Source organism: Xyrauchen texanus, chromosome 2 (assembly GCF_025860055.1).
Source record: "Xyrauchen texanus isolate HMW12.3.18 chromosome 2, RBS_HiC_50CHRs, whole genome shotgun sequence".
NCBI classification, from domain to species: Eukaryota; Metazoa; Chordata; class Actinopteri; order Cypriniformes; family Catostomidae; genus Xyrauchen; species Xyrauchen texanus.
This window is the reverse complement of record NC_068277.1, coordinates 18264118-18285826: the sequence shown is the minus strand read 5'-3', so window position 1 is coordinate 18285826 and position 21709 is coordinate 18264118. Positions and strand designations below refer to the sequence as shown.

The window sequence follows — 21709 nt, the reverse complement described above, 5'->3', positions numbered from 1 at the left end:
TACTGTCTAACGATGATGGTAATATGTCCATCTATTTTCATAATATCCACTTCACCTTTAAAATAAAGTAATGAGAAGCTGTGCATTACAGTGATTTTACCATAGTCAAGGGGTGTTGCAAGGCACAACACTACACAAAGTGGTTAAAATCCCCTTAAATGTGGTAAAAATCTCTAAAACTTTTATAAAATGGCAGCAACATGATAAGACACTTATGTTTAGAAAATTATTATAAAACAACAGTTGGTTCCAGTCCTCAAATCTGATTGGACAAGCAGCACTCCAAGAGTGCTAATAGTTAGAATAACAGCACTGTGGGCTTTACTGTAACTTGTATTTCTTCACTTGTCTATGTTCAGCAGAAATCTAAGCAGACTTTCAGGCTGTGTTGTCTTTTAACGGCATTGTCTTCCAAAGAATGCAGTAATGGTAAGCATTTTCAAAGTGCTTCATTTATGTTGGAGGAAAGCAACATTCTAGTTCTGCAGAGTTAAGAGGTGTTAAAGTCAGCTAAATCGAAACGTTTCTGAATGAAAACATATTAGTGTGGACGTAGCCTCAGTCTCTGTGTTGCAAGTTGACACACAACAGTTGATCCTTGTTTGGCTTTTTTTGGAATTCCTTTTATTAGCAGAGCAAAAATAGACAAAATAGCTTATCAAGTCAGATTAAAGAGCTGAAACTATCTGATTAATTAAAAAGATTTCAGTGATTAACAGGAAGCAAAACTTGAGTCTCATCAGCGGGGAGAGAATGAAACTCCAATTGACCAGGGGATACTAGAAGCTTCTGCCAGCTGTGCCTAATGCTGCCAGCACTGTCTTCACTAAGTGTGGAGGAGTGAAATCAGGCCCTGCACACAGTCATACCATTAATACACTTTAAAAACACTTCATCTGGCCTATTGCCTTTTTATTTGATATCATAGTGTAGGCTGATCAAAATTTATTGTTAAGAGACAAGGGAAACAGGACTGGGACATGGTGCGGACCTCACACCAACCTATGTTCCTGTGAGCACGAAGGCCCTAATGTATTAGGAGAATGGGTCTCTTTCGCTAACAAATCCATTCAAACGTTTTTTTTTTTTATAAAGAAATGGTTCTCTCGCTAAATTTCCAGCAATTCACAATAGGTGTATATGCACATAACTTTTTTCTACCCTTGCTCTATTTTCTTTTCTGTTGTTCTATTTGTATAAGTTGTTTATTAATCTGACATGTTCTCACATGCCCACAGTTAGTAATTAGTATGCATATCATAAAATATCGATATATCGATTATTGATTGGCATATTATTTTATCTAAAATGTTTTTGAGGCATCGTTCTATTAACATAAGCCGCAATTTAAATTAGAAGCCTAAATTGTGTGCTTTCCAATTCAATGTCTGTTTGCCTTCCGTTTTATGAAGTCAGGCGTAAAAGCTTTGGGAGACCACAAGGGGATGATATAACATTTACTGTTCTAAATACTGAAGGATGCATCAATGTGGTGCAGGACAGGTGGCAGTCCAAAGTTGTGAATCTAGTCAACATACACACAAAAGTTACAAAGGGTTTGTAAGTTTTCATGAACAAACAAAGTGATGTTGATGAGTTTGAAGGTTAGTGTATGAAACTGGTGTAATGCGCAAAAATAATTATTAGAATTGGCAGCGTATCTCATGCAATTCCACTGTATGTAGCTTTGAAGAGGTTTCATTCAAGCTTTCAAACCACAACAAGACATTTGTAACAGAAACTATATTTTGTGGGCTATATGAAAGAAACATATACACAATAGATCATCCAGTGATGGCTAGTGTTAATAATATTTGCCCTTTGATAATGATTTGGGTCCAATTTAATGAAGAACTATGCGAAGTTGTGCTCCGTGGCTCCACGAGAATTTTTAGCAGCCTCAGGAGTCGTAAGTGAGTTGTATGCGTACCTACCTTTATAGAAAAGTCTCGTTTCTAATTTTAAAATGCTCCTTGTCATCCGCCAGAAACGTCTAGTGTGCAGCTCCCTTTAATTTAGCCTGCCACTTACAAAGTTGTGTTGAGAAATATGTTTGAAGAGAACTATTTTGCAATGAGCAGCCCTTTATATATAAAAACATAAATAAATGCTGATATATACCAATATTCATCAATCCCAAGCCTAGTAATTAGCTTAATTCACACCCAAACATTATTTATATAAGGGCATTCTAGATAAAGAAATGCAAACACCAGCAGAGGCCAGTGGTATCTTCACACAAGACACATCCATAATGTGTTTTATTATCGAATTATTGCAGGTTTCAAGTCCATGTTTCCTTTTCCAGTGTTTTTTTTTTCCAGTTTGTTATGGTCTATTTTTAGTTTGTGAGACAAACCAATGTTATGAACATTATTTCAAAAAATTGACGAACAATTACACACAAGCCTACTTTTTTCTCTTGGGACTGAATGTGTATGACAAAATTATGCACTTAATCATAATTAAATATTTTAATCGACTGACACCTCTAATAAAAACAAATTTTTTCTGGTTTCCCCAACTTTGGCTAGGGCATAAATTGATACAGAAAAAACAATTGCTAATATATAGTACCTTTCCTTCCAGCTTCAGTGATGAAGTCTATACTCGCTCAGATGACACTTTTCTCTGGGAGGTAAAAAATACAAAGTCCTGAGGAACTGTGACAAGTGGATGGAAAAGAATGTTTTATCTGTCTCCTTCACCAGTAGATTACCATTTATGCTATGCCAATAACACTAGTACTAATAAAGAAGACAGAGTTAGGAGAACATTGAATTTTACTGCTATTTTACCAGCAGTTCGACATTGGCTACAGGACATGTGGGCCAGATGCAGGTGTCCGAGAAGACATGTCCCGTTTGACTGCAGTCCAATCGTCACTGAGAAAGTGATGATCTAGTGCAGAGGATGAACGAAAGAGAGAGCAATTTTTACCATTTAAAACTTACCTTTAAATAAACCACTAATTTGCTATCAAGTGTATGTTGTGTTGTTTCATTTGTATGATTGCAGCTTAAAAACATTTCTGCTGTATTTAATGTTTCTAAAGTCGTACCTGTGTAATGGCACATTTAGCACGATTAATGAAGTCTTCAAAAAGTCTATGAACTTTTTATTTAATTATAAGAACTAACGTAAATATCAGTCCTTCATAATATACATGGCAAATCTGAGAGATTAAGAGCATTTTCTTTTTCAATCATTCCTCTTTTGCCAGAAATACCGTACATTAAAAAACAAGACAAGAAAACAAATTAAATGTATGGTATTTCTGGAAAAAGAGGAATTATGTAGTTATCAGTTAACTTTTTCTGCTTGTTTTTCCCTATTTATAACTACAGGAAATATTAACATGTCATATGTAAAAGGGAACCCGGAATAAACCATATTCTACAATAAAAATTCAGCTTTAATCTAAATTGTAAATCTATTGATTTTGTATAAATTATATTTAGCATTACAGATTTCTAAAGAATGTTAAATGAAAAAACTCAAAATTAAATAAGTGGAATTCAACATGAATTGCCTTTAAGCTAATCAAGTGGCCTTTCAAGGGGACTTATTTCACTGGATTATTTTAACCCTATGGTGCCCTCATGTGGCTGAATACTGTTCCTTCCATATTAAAGCCTGTGTGTACCTTTTTGTGTTTTCTGTTTGTTTGCACATCCCATCTAGCCCAGCACAGCAACACTGACAATGTGACTATTTGTTTGTTCAACCAATGGAAGGCGGGGAGTGTTCGGGAAACCTGTTTCAAAACAGTCATTATTTTTGCAATAGATATTAGTCAGGATAGTAGCTAAATACATTTTGTCTCAATTAAAAATAGAGCAGTAATGGACAGATTTACAGTATCTCAAATGTATAATTTTTTTTTCTCTGACATATTTTTGTGTTTTGCATCACCTGAAAGATTAAAACTAAGCTATTAAAATGTCCTTCACAGGCCCATTAGTAATTAAATATTACTAAGATCTATTCCATTTGGAAATTTCCATTTAAATATCCAGTTTGAAACACACTTCATCTTTAATGTTTATTTTGTAGAGAATATCCCCTAAGTGTCCAGAAGGAGATTCATCTCAAATAAGCATATTTTTTTTTTTAGTAATTAGTAACACTGGTTTTGGTGGATTTCATTGAGTTAAGCTTTGAAAGGAACAGTCACAAGCTAGAGCTACTTTCAGGATTTTATTCCAGGCTTTACCTCAAGAATCTAATGATGTGGGTGTTTGAAAGCACTAAAATGTGCTTTAAAGTGTTTATTCAGTGACTAAATCGCTTAAAGACAAATCTTTTCATCTTAGGGGCAGCAGAGTAATCCAAGAGATTCACAAGGCTCTAATTCGCACACACACAAAAAAAAATCCGCCCAGACCACTGTCAAGTTCCATCGTTACTATGGCGACACTTTCTGGCCACCTTCCAAGTATGATGGCATTCGATATGTGAGTGTGTGTACGTGTGTGTGTGTGTGTGTATAAGTGTCTGGAAAGTGGGTGGGCATGGAGGAGTGTAATATGCCATACAAAGACCAGCCTGGCAAAAGTGTGGGATGCAGAAAGGACAGTGCCCATATGAGACTGGTATTTAACTGGCATCATTAAAGGCACTTCGACAAAATAATGGATGTAATATAGGGCAGTAAAGAGAACACACAGTGATATTTAGTGATATTTAATGTTCACCAATATGAAAAAGCCATTCTAGCTGTAGAAGTAAAAGTTATTACATTATAAGTGTGTTATATTTAAGACTTCCACAAAATGTAACAATAAAGCACAATTTGTCAAATTAAAAAGTCACCATTATAATGGTGAAAATAAATTACATTTTAAATGACCTGAATGAGAGCAGTCTTTGATCCCACAAATGCAATAAGTCCATTGAGGACAGACTGCCTCTGCACTGTGGGACATCCCTAAGAAACATTTATACAGAGATTAGAGCTCAGTTTCCCCATCAAGAAACAGTGTAGATATCTGAACTTTCTAGACCAAAACCAAGACATAGACCAGCTTTGAGCAGACAAAGGCACAACCTTAAAACCAGGAATTGAGCCTAGATCAGATCTTGATTTACAGTAGCTCACATACTATGGCAACAAAAACACACTGTTTCTGGCCAGTCTGTGAACAGAGAGATACACTACATACAGTACCTTTACTTTCTCAGTACCGCTGTTTTTTCATCAAGAAAACTTTAGTGTAGATAAAACAGGCATATAATCAGGGCTCGTGTTGCAGGGGGATGCCATTCTCCTTGTTGAAAGAAATTACAAAAAGCATCCCCCTAATAAAACCACCATCCCCCCTTACATCCCCTATAGATTAACTATATCATGTACTACTTAGAACTAATCACTCAAAAAAAATAAAAAAATTATAATAATGTTAATTCTCTGAAACTGATAAATAACAGACTTTTCAGAATTAGATTTTTACATATCTGGGGTTGCCAGATATCAAGAGATCCATCCCCCAATCAGGTTTTACACTTGCACGGTTTGTACGTGAAACTTGCGGCACTGAAGGTAATGCAAGAGTTTTGTGCACCTTCAAAAATGGCCAAGATTACAAGTTCAAAGAAATCTTTTGACTTACTTTAAAAAGAAGAGAATGGAAGGTAAGATAACGCTTTGACTAGTGTTTAGGGCATTTTCAGAGACTAGAATTAGAATAAACCATATATGTTTTTCTTTTTTTACTTTTTCAGGTAAAATGCAGAACAACTTTCTTTAAGCAACTGTTTAAGCATCAAGCATAGAGACAGCACAAACTCCTATTAGAAATATGTGTGTGTGTATTTCTGTGAGCGATTGATCGAGAGAGAAAACCTTTTTCATGTTCTTGACATAATTATTATTATTAAATTTTTTTTAAACTAAATTCAGCATAAAAAAATCCAATAACAGAGGGTAACTGGTGCAAAGAATGGCCATATAGAAGCATTAGCACCATCTTGCCATGAATGTACAATGTAAAAATGACAAATTGCACATAACCTACTGCTACATTTTATAAACTCTCAATCATCAGTGAGTATTGACGCTGACTACCACCCCTGGAGTCTCGAGTTCGAATCCAGGGCATGCTGAGTGACTCCAACCAGGTCTCCTAAGCAAACAAATTGGCCCCGTTGATAGGGCGGGTAGAGTCACATGGGGTAACCTCCTCGTGGTCGCAATTAGTGGTTTTCACTCTCAATGAGGTGCATAGTAATTTGTGCATGGATCGCAGAGAATAGGATAAGTCTCCGTGGTGTCATCTACAATAAGCCACGTGATAAGATGCACGGATTGGCAGTCTCAGAAGCAGAGGCAACTGAGACTTGTCCTCTGCCACCCGGATTGAGGTGAGTAACCGTGTGTGGCAGGGCGGAGGGCAGGGCCGGGTCGTGTTTCTACCCTTATCAGGCTAATCAAGCCTCCAAGAGGGATAAAGGCTGACTGCGGAGGATGGTGCGGGAGAGAGAGATCGTTTACCGACATGTCCGTCATGTGTATGTGTGTGTGTGTGTTTGTCTTTTGTTTAAGTTAATCATTAAAATATTATTTATATTGCCAAGCCGGTTCTCACCTCCTCCTTTCCATTGAACTAGGCCACCACGAGGACCTACTAAGTAGTGGGAATTGGGCATTGCAAATTGGGAGAAAAAAATAAAAAGAATGTGAAATGTAAGAATAATAGAAGAGAGGATGATTTATTTCATCTTTTATTTATTTCATCACATTCCCAGTGGGTCAGAAGTTTACATACATTTAGTTAGTATTTTGTAGCATTGCCTTTAAATTGTTTAACTTGTATCAAATGTTTTGGTTAACCTTTCAAAAGCTTCTCACAATAGGTTGCTGGAATTTGTCCCATTCCCCCAGACAGAACTGGCGTAACTTTGTCAGGTTTTCAGTTCTACCCACAAATATTCTATCGGATTGAGGTCAGGGCTTTGTAATGGCCACTCAAATACTTTGACTCTGTATTCTTAAGCCATTTTACCACAAATTTGGAGGTATGCTTTGGGTCATTGTCCATTTGGAAGACCCATTTGCAACTGAGCTTTAACTTCCTGGCTGATGTCTTGAGATGTTGCTTCAATATAACCACATCATTTTCCTTCCTCATGATGCCATCTATTTTGGTAAGTGCACCAGCCCCTCCTAAAGCAAAGCAACCCATGCTTCAAGTTTGGGATGGTGTTCTTTGGCTTGCAAGCCTCAACCTTTTTCCTTCAAACAGAACAATGGTCAATATGGCCAAACAGTTACATTTTTGTTTCATCAGACCAGATGACAGTTCTCCAAAAAGTATGTGCACTTACAAACTGTAGTCTGCTATTTATGGTGGTTTTTAGAGCAATGGCTTCTTCCTTGCTGAGCAGCCTTTCAGGTTATATCGATATAGGACTTGTTTTACTGTGGATATAGATACTCGTCTACCTGTTTCCTCCAGCATCATCACAAGGTGTTATTCTGGGACTGATTTTCACTTTTGGCACCAAAATTCATTCATCTCTAGGAGACAGAATGCGTCTCCTTTCTGAGCAATATGATGGCTGCGTGGTCCCATGGTGCTAATACTTGTGTACTATTGTTTATACAGATGAACATGGTACCTTCAGGCATTTGGAAATTGCTCCCAAGGATGAACCAGACTTGTGGAGGTCCACAACTTTTTTTCTGAGGTCTTGGCTGATTTATTTTGATTTCCTCATGATGTCAAGCAAAGAGGCACTGAGTTTGAAGGTAGGCCTTAAAATACATCCACAGGTACACCTCCAATTGACTCCAATTAGTCTATCAGAAGCTAATTGGCTAATTGCCTAAAGGCTTGACATAATTTTCTGGATTTTTCAAGCTGCTTAAAGGCTCAGTTAACTTGGTGTATGTAAACTTGACCCACTGGAATTGTGATATAGTCAATTAAAAGTGAAACAATCTGTCCGTAAACAATTATTGGAACAATGACTTTGTGTCATGCACAAAGTAGTTGTCCTAAACGACTTGCCAAAACTATAGTTTGCTAATATGAAATCTGTGGAGAGGTTAAAAAATGAGTAATGACTTCAACTGTATGTCTGACAGGTGCACAAAGACCCCACTCTTTTGTGGATTCATTTTTATTACACAGGGATGCAAACTCATGAATGATGAAGAAGTTTAGAAAGTCATTGAAGGTGTTCCAGATGTATAATTTCTGCTCATTTGTATTGTATTTAAAGCTTTTTATGTTTAAGCTTAAAAGTGAATGCAGACACATCTTGCAACGTAAGCTCGATTTCACGCTTGGTTGCATTCTGAAATGTGCAGACCATGATTCATAACTCAACGCAAATATGCATTGCATTCTCAACTTTGCCGCAGGGGGTGCTTTAGCAATATAGCAAGATTAATGTGGACTGTCTGCTTCTAAGGTGAGTTTTCTCTTTGAAGTCAACAACTATCATGGCAGAGCAACAGTCTGAACAGAATACTGCTGAGCAAGTAGGTTAAAGTCAATGTATTTGTAGTAACTTACACACATTCAGTTAAATGGCACAGGCGTTTGAAGGCAACTCTATTGCCCCCTTGAGTACTGAGGTCTTCTTATACTTTATCCTAAGATCGAAATGTTTTTTCTAAAGAATATTTTCATGAATTTGGCCTCTGGTCCCTACATATGACTTAAGTCCCTCTTTCAATTTCAGTATATGGGATTTTTCGCATGTGATTTGTGGTATCATTCATGTCCTTAGCATGTTTTTCGCAAAGTTTAATAATTTGAGTTATGGGTTTAGAACAAATCCCTAATTCCCAATTATGAGCAATAGTAATGCGTCCATTAGAAGCACAACTAAAATTGGACTTGCATTTATCCGAGTGTATCATAATTCCATTATTCAGAATAACACCTCTCACCTGTTGGCTTTCCTTTGTCAGAGAGCTAAGTGTGCTCATGGTTTCCTCTGCCTAACTGGCCTCAATAATACCTGAGCTAAATGCTGATAATCCAAAACACAGGACAGATTAGGCAAAACCTGAGACAGAATAGAGAATTGTAAGCAATTATGACCACTGAAAATATTCATTTAAATGTATCAAATAGAAATAAGTTACAATGTTCATCTGCAAGAAAAACACAACAAAACATAGCACTTAAATTTAAATGAGAAATAGTGTTTCAGCACCCACAGAATCTCTGTTGTGGTTAAAGCTTAGAGCTTGTATTTTAAAGACTGCTGGTTCGACCCCCACAAGGAGCAAGCAATTAGCCATCACCATTTTTCTTAGAGCAAGACACCTAATCTGAGTTTGCTCCAGTAGGTTTGGATTAAAGCATCCTCAACATGACTACTTACTGGGCTATATACTACCCAATTACCAAGTTCCGTAAAAGTGAATGGCATGTCAATAGTGGACATGTTCACACTTGTTTTACGTGAACATCAGATTAGCCATTTGTAAACACTGATCAGCTGAAGCATAAAGAGGAGGCAAATTGTCAAGGCACTTCTCCACTAAAGGTTTAATACATCACCTGACAAGCACCACACCCCAGTCAATATACTCAAAACAGCATACAAACAGAAGCAAAAAGAAAACCTCTCAAATGTGAAGTAATGTTTATTCAGGAGCATGTGGCCTACTTAATCCACACTGGGGCAGTCGGTCAATTTGAGTTGTTGTGTCTTTTGATTACACTTTTGATTTAATGGAATGTGAATGGGCATGAAAGTTCGAAGTAAGGTTAACGCCTGGACTAAATTCTTTGCTAGACTACATTTTAGTTAAAACTAACTGATTAGGCCGGTTCTACGTTTTCAAACTCATGTAGGTAAAACTTGGAGTGGTGGTGGTGTATTGGGCTAAAGCATATACTGGTAATCAGAAGGTCGCTGGTTCGTTCCCCACAGCCACCACCATTGCATCCTTGAGCAAGGCACTTAACTCCAAGTTGCTCCGGGGGGATTGTACCTGTAATAAGGGCCTATAAGTCAGCTTTGGATAAAAGCATCTACCAAATGCATAAATGTAAATGTAAAACTTATATTGGTAGAGAGAATAACAAAAACAGGGCTCAAGTCTGTTTTGCACAATCATTTTCCACATGTTAGAGAATGGCACAGTTACAGTACCAGGCAAAGCATAACTAATATGTAGGATGAGGAATAGGTTGTTTATAATGTATTTACGTGGCCATTGATGTTATTTTAATAATAAAGACTGCAATGGAAATAGGACTATTACTTTGTCTGTGTTATCCTTAACAAACAAAGATTTAGTGTCACTGGCTGAGGAGATGAAAGGTCTCTTTGTCTTTAAACCATCTCTGTCCCTCTCTCCTTCTTTCCTCAGGGTCAGGGACCAACTGACTGATGTGGTCAAATCTGTTTGAGTAACTTAAGATGTTATTTGTCTGTGATACTAGACACTATCTGAACATAAGTGATGTGACTGACCTCCTGTAGTATGTGGCCCATACTGCTGCTGTCCTGCAGTGTTTGCAGGAGTCTGTTAAGAGTCTGAGACACATGGGCATTATCACGTTCAGACTGACTACTGCAGCTGAGAGAACTCAGCATCAACCCAACACCTAACAACACTTCAGGAAACACATTACAACCAATCGTGGGGCGGCTCTGGCTCAGATGGTAGAGCGGGTGAGTCACTACGCCAACAAGAGGACTTAAGAGCGCATTGGGAATTGGGCATTCCAAATTGTGAAGAAAAGGTGAGAACAAAAACCCATTGTTGCTACATATTGATTTGTTTTCTTTCCAAAGAGGGAAATAAATCAATTTTGACATGAAAAGAAGTATATAGTGTCACATTTAAAATCTGTGATTAATCTGCAATAAGCTAATTTGAAACTAAATAAAAATATACTAATTTTAATCACAATTAAACTGTTTAATCGACTGACAGTACTAGAAAAAATAGTATGATCTACCTCAGTAAATATTATATATGATTCTTTGTTATCTTTACAATGTGTCATCATGAATTAATCCTAAAGGAGAAAATCTTGTCATATTTATTTGCTATTTTGAATAAATTTCACAGGTAAATAAAATAAGAAAATAGTACTTTTCAAAGTTGGTTTTCCCAGCATGCATTTGTATGCAGTAGTTTTACTCTTTGCAAGTTGATTTACACCAGTTTTATTTGTTGATTTTGTTGTTACGTTTTGTAATTTCTTGTTTTGTTATGTCTACAAAGCACGCATTAAGCTCCCTGTTGAAGACATGTGTGTCATGTGGTACATTCTATTTTTCTAGTTTTTTTTTAAGTAAGCCTTATGCCAAATATTCTTTAGTCTAGTGCTATTACAAAGTAATAAACTTGTTATATAAAATATCAGCATCAGTAATGCACTTGGCAGCAGATTTGACCACATCAGTCAGTTGGTCCCTGACCCTGAGGAAAGAAGGAGAGAGCGGGAGAAAGATGGTTTAAAGACAATAAGGCCTTTCATCTCCTAAGGGAATGATTTAAGAGCCCAGGTAACACTCAGAGGGCCACATAACTATTAAAACAGTTAAACATACACATATGTTCCTCAATGACAAAATTAGAAACTGAAACACATCACAAGATTTCATAATTTTACAATTACAATTTACAAATACAAATTTGACCTAAACCATCCTTTACTTGACATCTCTCCCTGCCAGGGCAAAGATCTATACCTCAACAATCCCAATTTTGTCATACCAACTAAACCGTTCAGCATGCTTTAGGGTATGTGGCCACAAATGGACTGCCCTTCATCTGTGTAATAACTGTATTTCACAAAGACAGCAGAAAAACTAAAACCCTTGATGCCATCAGGGAACTGCTACCATCTGAATGTGCTCTTCAGTCAATCACTTATTGGCTGACAGGCTGTCAAGATGGCGTCCTGCGGGTTGAGTTATAGTGTTCTGCCATACTGCATGGTTATGTGATGGGGTGTATAATGGGGAGAGACAGTGTGATCTGTGCGAACAAACACAGTCTTTATACGCATGCAGATTTACATTGAAAGATTATACAAATTTGTGTAATGGTGATGTGCATTTATTTGTGTTGGACTTTTAAATGTCAGTCTCCATTCAAAGGCTTTTCAAACAAGCTGAAAAGGCCACTGCAATCACAGTTTAACAGCCCTGGATGGTTAGACACAAGCAAGATGTATAAAATAATACCTTCACATTCCTTCCTATGGAACAAGCTCCAATTAAAGTTCACTCTTTATAGGAGTTGATTATAATACAGCGTCTGTCTGGATAGTTTCCGAAAGTGCTAAGCATTTTAGTGCTGTAAAACTACTGAATATAATTCATATGGTCAGATTAGTTAATTACAGAAAATCTGTTATGGTCAGTTGATGTCTATACTTGTTCGTCTGTAGTATTAGTTAGAACTGTTGTACATATATCGATCCGATACAACGATCCCATCCAGAACGCAAAGGGTGCTTAAGGGTTCGATTGCTTGAACCGAACCAGATTTAATTTCCTCCCACCTCCCCCACTGGTCTCTTTTCACATTATATTATTTGGGTCTGAACAGCGGTCTGATTAGGTCATCAATGCGAGTACAAGCGGCAGCTGTTTACCACTGTAACTTGGCAAGAACTCGAGAAGACACTGTTTCACTGTTATTGAAGTATTAGTCTCTTTGAATTTACCACCAAAACTTTCCATGCACAAACTGACACTTGTAAATGCAATGAATAAGCAATTGTGTGAAGAATGTTAGCGTTTGTCTGCGTTGCAAATGGTGTGAATAATGTGAGCTGCTCTCTGAAGGGGAGACAAGCAGGTATGAGAAATGTATTATACCACAATAATTGCGATCGTGAGCCTGCAAAGATGTGAATTATATGTAATCACAAGAGGTTCAGTTCTGCGATTTGGTACAATTGCGATAATATCAGCAAAAAAACGTACCAGGGTTCACACAAACCGTACCCCAGACCACCTATTCAAGCAGAATCGGGTGTGGATTGTGGGTGCGCACCTGAAGTCGGAAGACAGCGTTCATATCATCCAAATTAACCGAACTTTAATGTAATTCAAGTCCGGGTGCACACTAAAAGTGCTGTGTGAATGCACCCTACTGTAAGTGGAATTGCAAAAATAATGGCTTGTAAATACTAATAAAAAATATGATGTTTCCAAACAGGTTTTCCAAAATCTCCTACCATCTGCAACTGTTCAGACAAAAGGTAGTCTTGCCCAAAAAAATCACAGCATTGAAGAGAGCAGCCTCCTCCAAGTTTTCTGACTGGCAATGACACGCAGGCCATACTCAGATTATTTTTTACAGTTTACAAGTGACATGCATTTGTTTTTTCAGGACACCTATTTCAGTTATATCTGTCAGTTAGTAGGGACATTTTATGTTTGAAAAAACACCACAGCAGCTAAAGTGTCAACTACAAATGGTTATTTATTCAACTTTGGGCAATATCATATCCCATTGGTTGATTTTTATTAAAACTAAAAGATTTAAACTTTTTTCTTTTTGTTATACGAGTGTCAAATTAAAACTGACTTTTGTTACCATGCCAAACTTATTACTTATCAAATGCCTTTTATGTATAGATTTAATTGTATTAGCTTTGTCCCAGACCCAACCTTTCAATATTAAACCACGAAAATCCATTATAAAATACAAATTATTTTATGTTTAAAAATGTTCTATTTGATACAATACACTGATCAGCCACAACATTAAAACCACGGAAAGGTGAAGTGAATAACATTGATTACAGTGTTGCAATGGCACCTGTCAAGGGGTGGGATATATTAGGCAGCAAGTGAACAGTCAGTTCTTGAATTTCAGAAGTTGGAAGCAGGAAAAATGGGCAAGTGTAAGGATCTGAGTGACTTTGACAAGGGCCAAATTGTGATGGCTAGATGACTGGGTCAGAGCATCTCCAAAACGGCAGGTCTTGTGGGGTGTTCCCGGTATGCAGTGGTTATTACCTACCAAAAGTGGCCCAAGGAAGGACAGCCGGTGAACCGGCGACAGGCTTATTGATGCACGTGGAGAATGAAGGCTAGCCCGTCTGGTCCGATCACACAGAAGAGCTACTGTAGCACAAATTGCTGAAAAACTTAATGCTGGCCATTATAGAAAGGTGTCAGAACACAGTGAATCACAGCTTGTTGAATATGGGGCTGTGTAGCCGCAGATGGTTCAGAGTGCCCATGCTGAACAATGTCCACCGCTGAAAGCTCCTACAATGGCACTTGATCGTCAGAACTTGACCACGTAGCAATGGATGAAGGTGGCCTGGTCTGATGAATCATGTTTTCTTTTAGATAATTTGGACGGCCGGGAGTGTGTGCGTCATTTACCTGGGGAAGAGATGGCATCAGGATGCACTATGGGAAGAAGGTAGGCCGATGGAGGCTGAGTGATGCTCTTGGCAATGTTCTGCTGAAACCTTGGGTCCTGGCATGTGGCTGTTACTTTGACCCATACCACCTACCTAAAGATTGTTACATACCACATACACCCCTTCATGGCAACAGTATTCCTTGATGGTAGTGGACTATTTCAACAGGATAATGCACCCTGCCACAATGCAAATATTGTTCAGGAATGGTTTGAGGAATATGACAAACAGTTCAAGGTGTTTACTTGGCCTCCAAATTACCCAGATCTCAATCCATTTGAGCATCTATGGGATGTGCTGGACCAAAAAGTCAGATCCATGGAGGCCCCACCTCACAACTTACAGGACTTAAAGGATCTGCTGCATACATCTTGGAGCCAGATACCACAGGAAACCTTCAGAGGTCTTGTCGAGTCCATGCCTCGATGGGTCAGAGCTGTTTTGTGGTACGAGGTGGACCTACATGATATTAGGCAAGTGGTTTTAATGTTGTGGCTGATTGGTGTAAGTGATATAAACATAAACCATTTTACTATTTATTGTGTGAAAACTATTTCTATATTTTTTTCCAAAATTACGACAGTGATTTCAAAATCACCAAGTTGTTAATCAAATTGACAAAAGTTTCATAAAACAGCACATTGAGATTAAATGAGAGAAAAGTGATGTTAAAGGAAAACAAAGAAAAATCAAGGTAAATATCACCTGTGAGCGGATGTAATTTTACATCTGCAATTTTGCAAAATTATAAGTAGACAATGTACATACTGTAAACTACCAAACTAGAAACACCCACATATGGCTATGTATGATAAGTGTGCATGTATGTATATATATATATATATATATATATATATATATATATACAGTGAGGAAAATAAGTATTTGAACACCCTGCTATTTTGCAAGTTCTCCCACTTGGAAATCATGGAGGGTCTGAAATTGTCATCATAGGTGCATGTCCACTGTGAGAGACATAATCTAAAAAAAAAATCCAGAAATCACAATATATGATTTTTTAACTATTTATTTGTATGATACAGCTGCAAATAAGTATTTGAACACCTGTCTATCAGCTAGAATTATGACCCTCAAAGACCTGTTAGTCTGCCTTTAAAATGTCCACCTCCACTCCATTTATTATCCTAAATTAGATGCACCTGTTTGAGGTCGTTAGCTGCATAAAGACACCTGTCCACCCCATACAATCAGTAAGAATCCAACTACTAACATGGCCAAGACCAAAGAGCTGTCCAAAGACATTAGAGACAAAATTGTACACCTCCACAAGGCTGGAAAGGGCTCACGGGGAAATTGCCAAGCAGCTTGGTGAAAAAAGGTCCACTGTTGGAGCAAACATTAGAAAATGGAAGAAGCTAAACATGACTGTCAATCTCCCTCGGACTGGGGCTCCATGCAAGATCTCACCTCGTGGGGTCTCAATGATCCTAAGAAAGGTGAGAAATCAGCCCAGAACTACACGGGAGGAGCTGGTCAATGACCTGAAAAGAGCTGGGACCACCGTTTCCAAGGTTACTGTTGGTAATACACTAAGACGTCATGGTTTGAAATCCTGCATGGCACGGAAGGTACCCCTGCTTAAACCAGCACATGTCAAGGCCCGTCTTAAGTTTGCCAATGACCATTTGGATGATCCATAGGAGTCATGGGAGAAAGTCATGTGGTCAGATGAGACCAAAATATAACTTTTGGTCATAATTCCACTAACCGTGTTTGGAGGAAGAAGAATGATGAGTACCATCCCAAGAACACCATCCCTACTGTGAAGCATGGGGGTGGTAGCATCATGCTTTGGGGGTGTTTTTCTGCACATGGGACAGGGCTGACTGCACTGTATTAAGGAGAGGATGACCCGGGGCCATGTATTGCGTGATTTTGGGGAACAACCTCCTTCCCTCAGTTAGAGCATTGAAGATGGGTCGAGGCTGGGTCATCCAACATGACAATGACCCGAAGCACACAGCCAGCATAACCAAGGAGTGGCTCTATAAGAAGCATATCAAGGTTCTGGCGTGGCCTAGCCAGTCTCCAGACCTAAACCCAATAGAGAATCTTTGGAGTGAGCTCAAACTCCGTGTTTCTCAGCGACAGCCCAGAAACCTGACTGATCTAGAGAAGATCTGTGTGGAGGAGTGTGCCAAAATCCCTCCTGCAGTGTGTGCAAACCTGGAGAAAAACTACAGGAAACGTTTGACCTCTGTAATTGCAAACAAAGGCTACTGTACCAAATATTAACATTGATTTTCTCAGGTGTTCAAATACTTATTTGCAGCTGTATCATACAAATAAATAGTTAAAAAATTATATATTGTGATTTCTGGATTTTTTTTTTTAGATTATGTCTCTCACAGTGGACATGCACCTACGATGACAATTTCAGACCCCTCCATGATTTCTAAGTGGGAGAACTTGCAAAATAGCAGGGTGTTCAAATACTTATTTTCCTCACTGTATATATATATACAGTACTGTACAAAAGTTTTAGGCACTATGCAACAAAAAATGTTGCATAGTGATGATTTCTTTTAAAAAAAAATGCCATAAATAGTTTTCATTCATCGATTAATGTCATAAATCCAGTAAACATAAAAAAAGCTAAATCAATATTCAATGTGACCACCTTTGCCTTCAAAACAGCACCAATACTCCTAGGTACACCTGGACACAGTTTTTCTTGGTTACTGGCAGATAGGATATGTTCCAAGCTTCTTGGAGAATTCACCATAGCTCTTCTATCAATTTAGGTCTCAATTGCTTCTGTCTCATCATATAATCTCAGACCGACTCAGTGTTCAGTGGGTGGTCTGTGGGGTCCATGACATCTGTTGAAGGGCTCTCTGTTCTCCTATTCTATTCTATTTGCAAAAGCAATGTTTGGGAGTCTAAAATGTATATTTCCTATTGACATGCTAAAGCTGAAGATATAAATAACCATCTAAGGACAAATATTTTTGTGAAACATCTTATGTACCTAAGACTTTTGTATGCTACTGTATATTTAATATAAACTCCAGGACCAGGGAATTCTGTAGACGGTTGTGGATGTGCTTATCTTACCAGAGCCAGGCACACTGATGTTTGTATTGCAGTTCTTCTGGACTATCTTTACCCGGTTTCTGTAGCATCTCAAGCTCTGCCTTTCGACCCTAGACAATAATTACCTCACAGTTTAATGGCAGCTAATTCTGATGAAAGAAAGTAATGCACTTCTTGGATATAATAAGGGTGAGTAAATGATGATATGATGAAATTGGAATTTTCATTTTTGGGTGAAATATCCCATTAAGTATCTGCTGGCAGGTACCTCATGAATAAGGGTGGCTAACACCTGTTGATAGCTTCGCCCTTTGCTGACAAGGAAGCAGGTGATTGGCCATATATCTTTGTCAGTCTGAGCAGATGTCTAGCTGAAAAAGGTCAATCAAGACAACAAACATACATTTATTATTACTTTAATTACTGTAAATAGAGAATCACTATGTGTTAAAAAAAAAAAAAAAACTTCAGCTGTGGCAAACATGCAGTTTAAAAAGTAGCTTACCTGCTAAACCAGGTTTTCGACCTGGCTGCTTGTTCTTCTTATATGTTTTCAGCATGAAAGGAGGAATTCCAGACACAGTTTTGGTCCGAATCGCAAATTTCCCACATTCAGGGCTGAATTCACATTCACACACCAAGGGGCATTTGGCTCATATCTTGCCTCACTAGAGCTGTTAGGAATATTTCAAGGGCTGTATTAAAGGATAGAATTCATGAATTAAGTAGGTTTTTGTTTAAGTTTAACAATACATTACATCAAATATATATATTTCATAAGATATATGCATGTACCTATTCTTACTGTGAACAATGTTGCACATTATAAAAAAGAATGTTCCTTGTAATCTTTCAACAAATTCTAGTAACTAACTCTTCATCTGAAACTCTCCTTTTCTGTTGACATCACTTGGCCATCGAGGCAATTGGATCATGTTGGAAAAATGGGGACAAATCTGAGCCAACTTGCATTACGGTGTGGCTCCATTCTTGTAAGAAAGTCAAGCCCTTCGTTTGTCTTACTGAATATTCTCTTTCACACGGAGGTGAAATGTGTTGTAAACAGGGTTTCATGCTGACTATATCTTGGAATTCAGACACTGCTTCAAAATGTTGAGATGCATCTAGCGGTCTCATATCTCATATTCTTCTGTTTTGACATTCAACTTCTGGGTCCTGGCACAGCCACTGGAGGAAAAAAAGCTTTCAAATTTACTGTTCAGTCATGGTGTTGGAAAAATACAATTGTATAATTTACCATTCAAGGCAGGTACTAATGCCAGCACTTCAGCAGTGGCATTAAGGACCAATGGTCTGGTGTAACAGCACAGTTTAGGAGAGAGATCTTTCCATTTAGAGCTGATATCAACTACCTGAACAGAAAAGAGACAAGAACATTTAATTACAAATCATTATCGTTTCAGCCACTTCACAATATAAGATTTTATATTCTACAATAATACAGTAGTCAGCATTGAACAGAAATAACTAAATCTGCAGAAGTTAAATCAAACATGATATGAAATTCACTAAATGTAAATCTCACCCACAGACAAATCTAAACCATATTGCACACAAAAATTGCCGGAGCCTCCTAAAAATGTATGCTCCAGTTAATCGGCTGGCTTTACACGATTCCTGAGAATGGGCGCACTGGTTTATATCATTCCATTGGGATGACAAAGACAAAAACAAAGACTTATATACAAGGTTACAGGGCAGGTTACTTTAATTTCAGTGAAAATGCTATTTGCTGAAATTGCCGAAGTGTAAAATTTATAACACAGAGTCTTTAAAATATATATTGTATGAGTCATCTCACTGAAACCCTCCTACTCCTCAGCACCACTTGTCTAGATCTGCTTCAAGGGGATTCTGTGTATGCCTAATTGTGCTGCAGCAGCATGTCTTACATGCTCTATGCAGCATGTTGTAAGTCTAATTTAGTAGCAGCACATCATAATGGTATCTATTATTATAACGTCAAAGAATAAACTAGAAAAAGTTCGTCGAGACAAACTTTAAGTTGGCTTGTGAAAGTTTGGACCAGAAAGTTTGAAGTTTAAAGTAGTTTGAAGTTTAAATTAAAGTTTAAATTAGTCTAAAGTTTAAATTAGTTTGAATTTTAAATTAGTTTAAAGTTTAAATTAGTCTAAAGTTTAAATTAGTTTGAATTTTAAAGTCGTTTGAAGATTAAATTAGTTTGAAGTTTAAAGTAGTTTATAGTTTAAATGAGTTTAAAGTTTAAATGAGTTTAAAGTAGTTTGTAGTTTAAAGTAGTTAAAAGTTTAACTTAGTTGCTAGATAGATAGATAGATAGACACTCAGATAGATAGATAGAGAGATAGATAGATATTTACCCTCAGATAGATAGATAGATATAGATAGATAAATATTTACCCTCAGATAGATAGATAGATAGATAGATAGATATTGACCCTCAAATAGATAGATAGATAGATATTGACCCTCAGATAGAGAGATAGATAGATAGATAGTCAGACAGATAGATGCTAGCACGTTTTTAGCATTTTTTAATACTTCGCTAGGTGATACTAGCATGTGTTAGCATGATGCTAGCACGTTTTTAGCATCTTTTAGCACTTCGCTTGGCGATGCTAGCATGTGTTAGCATGATGCTAGCACGTTTTTAGCATAATTTAGCACTTTGCTAGGTGATGCTAACATGTGTTAGCATGACGCTAGCCTGTTTTAGCATGTTTTAGCACTCCGCTAGGCGATGCTAGCATGTGTTAGCATGATGCTAGCATGATTTTAGCATGTTTTAGCACTCCGCTAGGCGATGCTAGCATGTGTTAGCATGATGCTAGCACGTTTTTAGCATGTTTTAGCACTTTGCTAGGCGATGCTAGCATGTGTTAACATGATGCTAGCACGTTTTTAGCATGTTTTAGCGCTTCGGCTAGGCGATGCTTAGCATGTGTTAGCATGATGCTTGCTGCGTTTTTAGCATGTTTTAGCACTTTGCTGGGCAATGCTTATCATGTGTTAGCATGATGCTTGCTACGTTTTAGCATGTTTTAGCACTCCGCTAAGCGATGCTTAGCATGTGTTAGCATGATGCTTAGCACGATTTTAGCATGTTTTAGCACTCCTTTAGGCGATGCTTAGCATGTGTTAGCATGATGCTTAGCATGATTTTAGCATGTTTTAGCGCTCGGCTAGGCGATGCTAGCATGTGTTAGCATGACTTGCCAGCGTTTTTAGCATGTTTTAGCGCTTCGCTAGGCGATGCTTAGCATGTGTTAGCATGGCGTTACCACGTTTTTAACATGTTTTAGCGCTTCGCTAGGCGATGCTTAGCATGTGTTAGCATGATGCTTAGCATGTTTTTAGCATGTTTTAGCACGCCGCTAGGCGATGCTTAGCATGTGTTAGCATGATGCTAGCATGTTTTTAGCATGTTTTAGCGCCGCTAGGCGATCTTTAGCATGTGTTAGCATGATGCTTATCACGTTTTTAGCATTTTTAGCACTTTGCTAGGCGATGCTAGCATGTGTTAGCATGATGCTACCGCGTTTTTAGCATGTTTTAGCGCTCGGCTAGGTGATGCTAGCATGTGTTAGCATGATGCTATGCACGTTTTTAGCATGTTTTAGCGCTCGCTAGGCGATGCTTAGCATGTGTTAGCATGATGCTTAGCATGTTTTTAGCATGTTTTAGCACTCCGGCTAGGCGATGCTTAGCATGTGTTAGCATGATGCTAGCACGATTTTAGCATGTTTTAGCACTCCGGCTAGGCGATGCTAGCATGTGTTAGCATGATGCTTGCTGCGTTTTTAAGATGTTTTAGCGCCGGCTAGGCGATGCTAGCATGTGTTAGCATGATGCTACCACGTTTTTAGCATTTTTTAGCACTTCGCTAGGCGATGCTAGCATGTGTTAGCATGATGCTACCACGCTAGCATGATTTAGCATGATGCTACCACGTTTTTAGCATTTTTAGCACTTCGCTAGGCGATGCTAGCATGTGTTAGCATGATGCTAGCACGTTTTTAGCATGTTTTAGCACTTCACTAGGCGATGCTAGCATGTGTTAGCATGATGCTAGCATGTTTTTAGCATTTTTAGCGCCGCTAGGCGATGCTAGCATGTGTTAGCATGATGCTATCACATTTTAGCATTTTTTAGCACTTCGCTAGGCGATGCTAGCATGTGTTAGCATGATGCTAGCACGTTTTTAGCATGTTTTAACACTTCGCTAGGCGATGCTAGCATGTGTTAGCATGATGCTAGCACGTTTTTAGCATGTTTTA

At 38.0% G+C, this 21709-nt stretch overlaps 1 protein-coding gene across 1 annotated transcript in view; it reads right to left on the bottom strand.

Moving 5' to 3' along the window:
• focad (focadhesin) overlaps positions 1 to 21709 on the bottom strand; it is a 74992-nt gene that overhangs the window by 26827 nt on the left and 26456 nt on the right. Inside the window, 11 exon segments of the mRNA XM_052139599.1 lie at positions 725 to 853; positions 2578 to 2647; positions 2650 to 2663; positions 2799 to 2901; positions 10444 to 10549; positions 17454 to 17544; positions 17631 to 17799; positions 17915 to 18027; positions 18030 to 18063; positions 18066 to 18127; positions 18691 to 18805. Coding sequence (XP_051995559.1) covers positions 725 to 853; positions 2578 to 2647; positions 2650 to 2663; positions 2799 to 2901; positions 10444 to 10549; positions 17454 to 17544; positions 17631 to 17799; positions 17915 to 18027; positions 18030 to 18063; positions 18066 to 18127; positions 18691 to 18805 — 1006 coding nt within the window.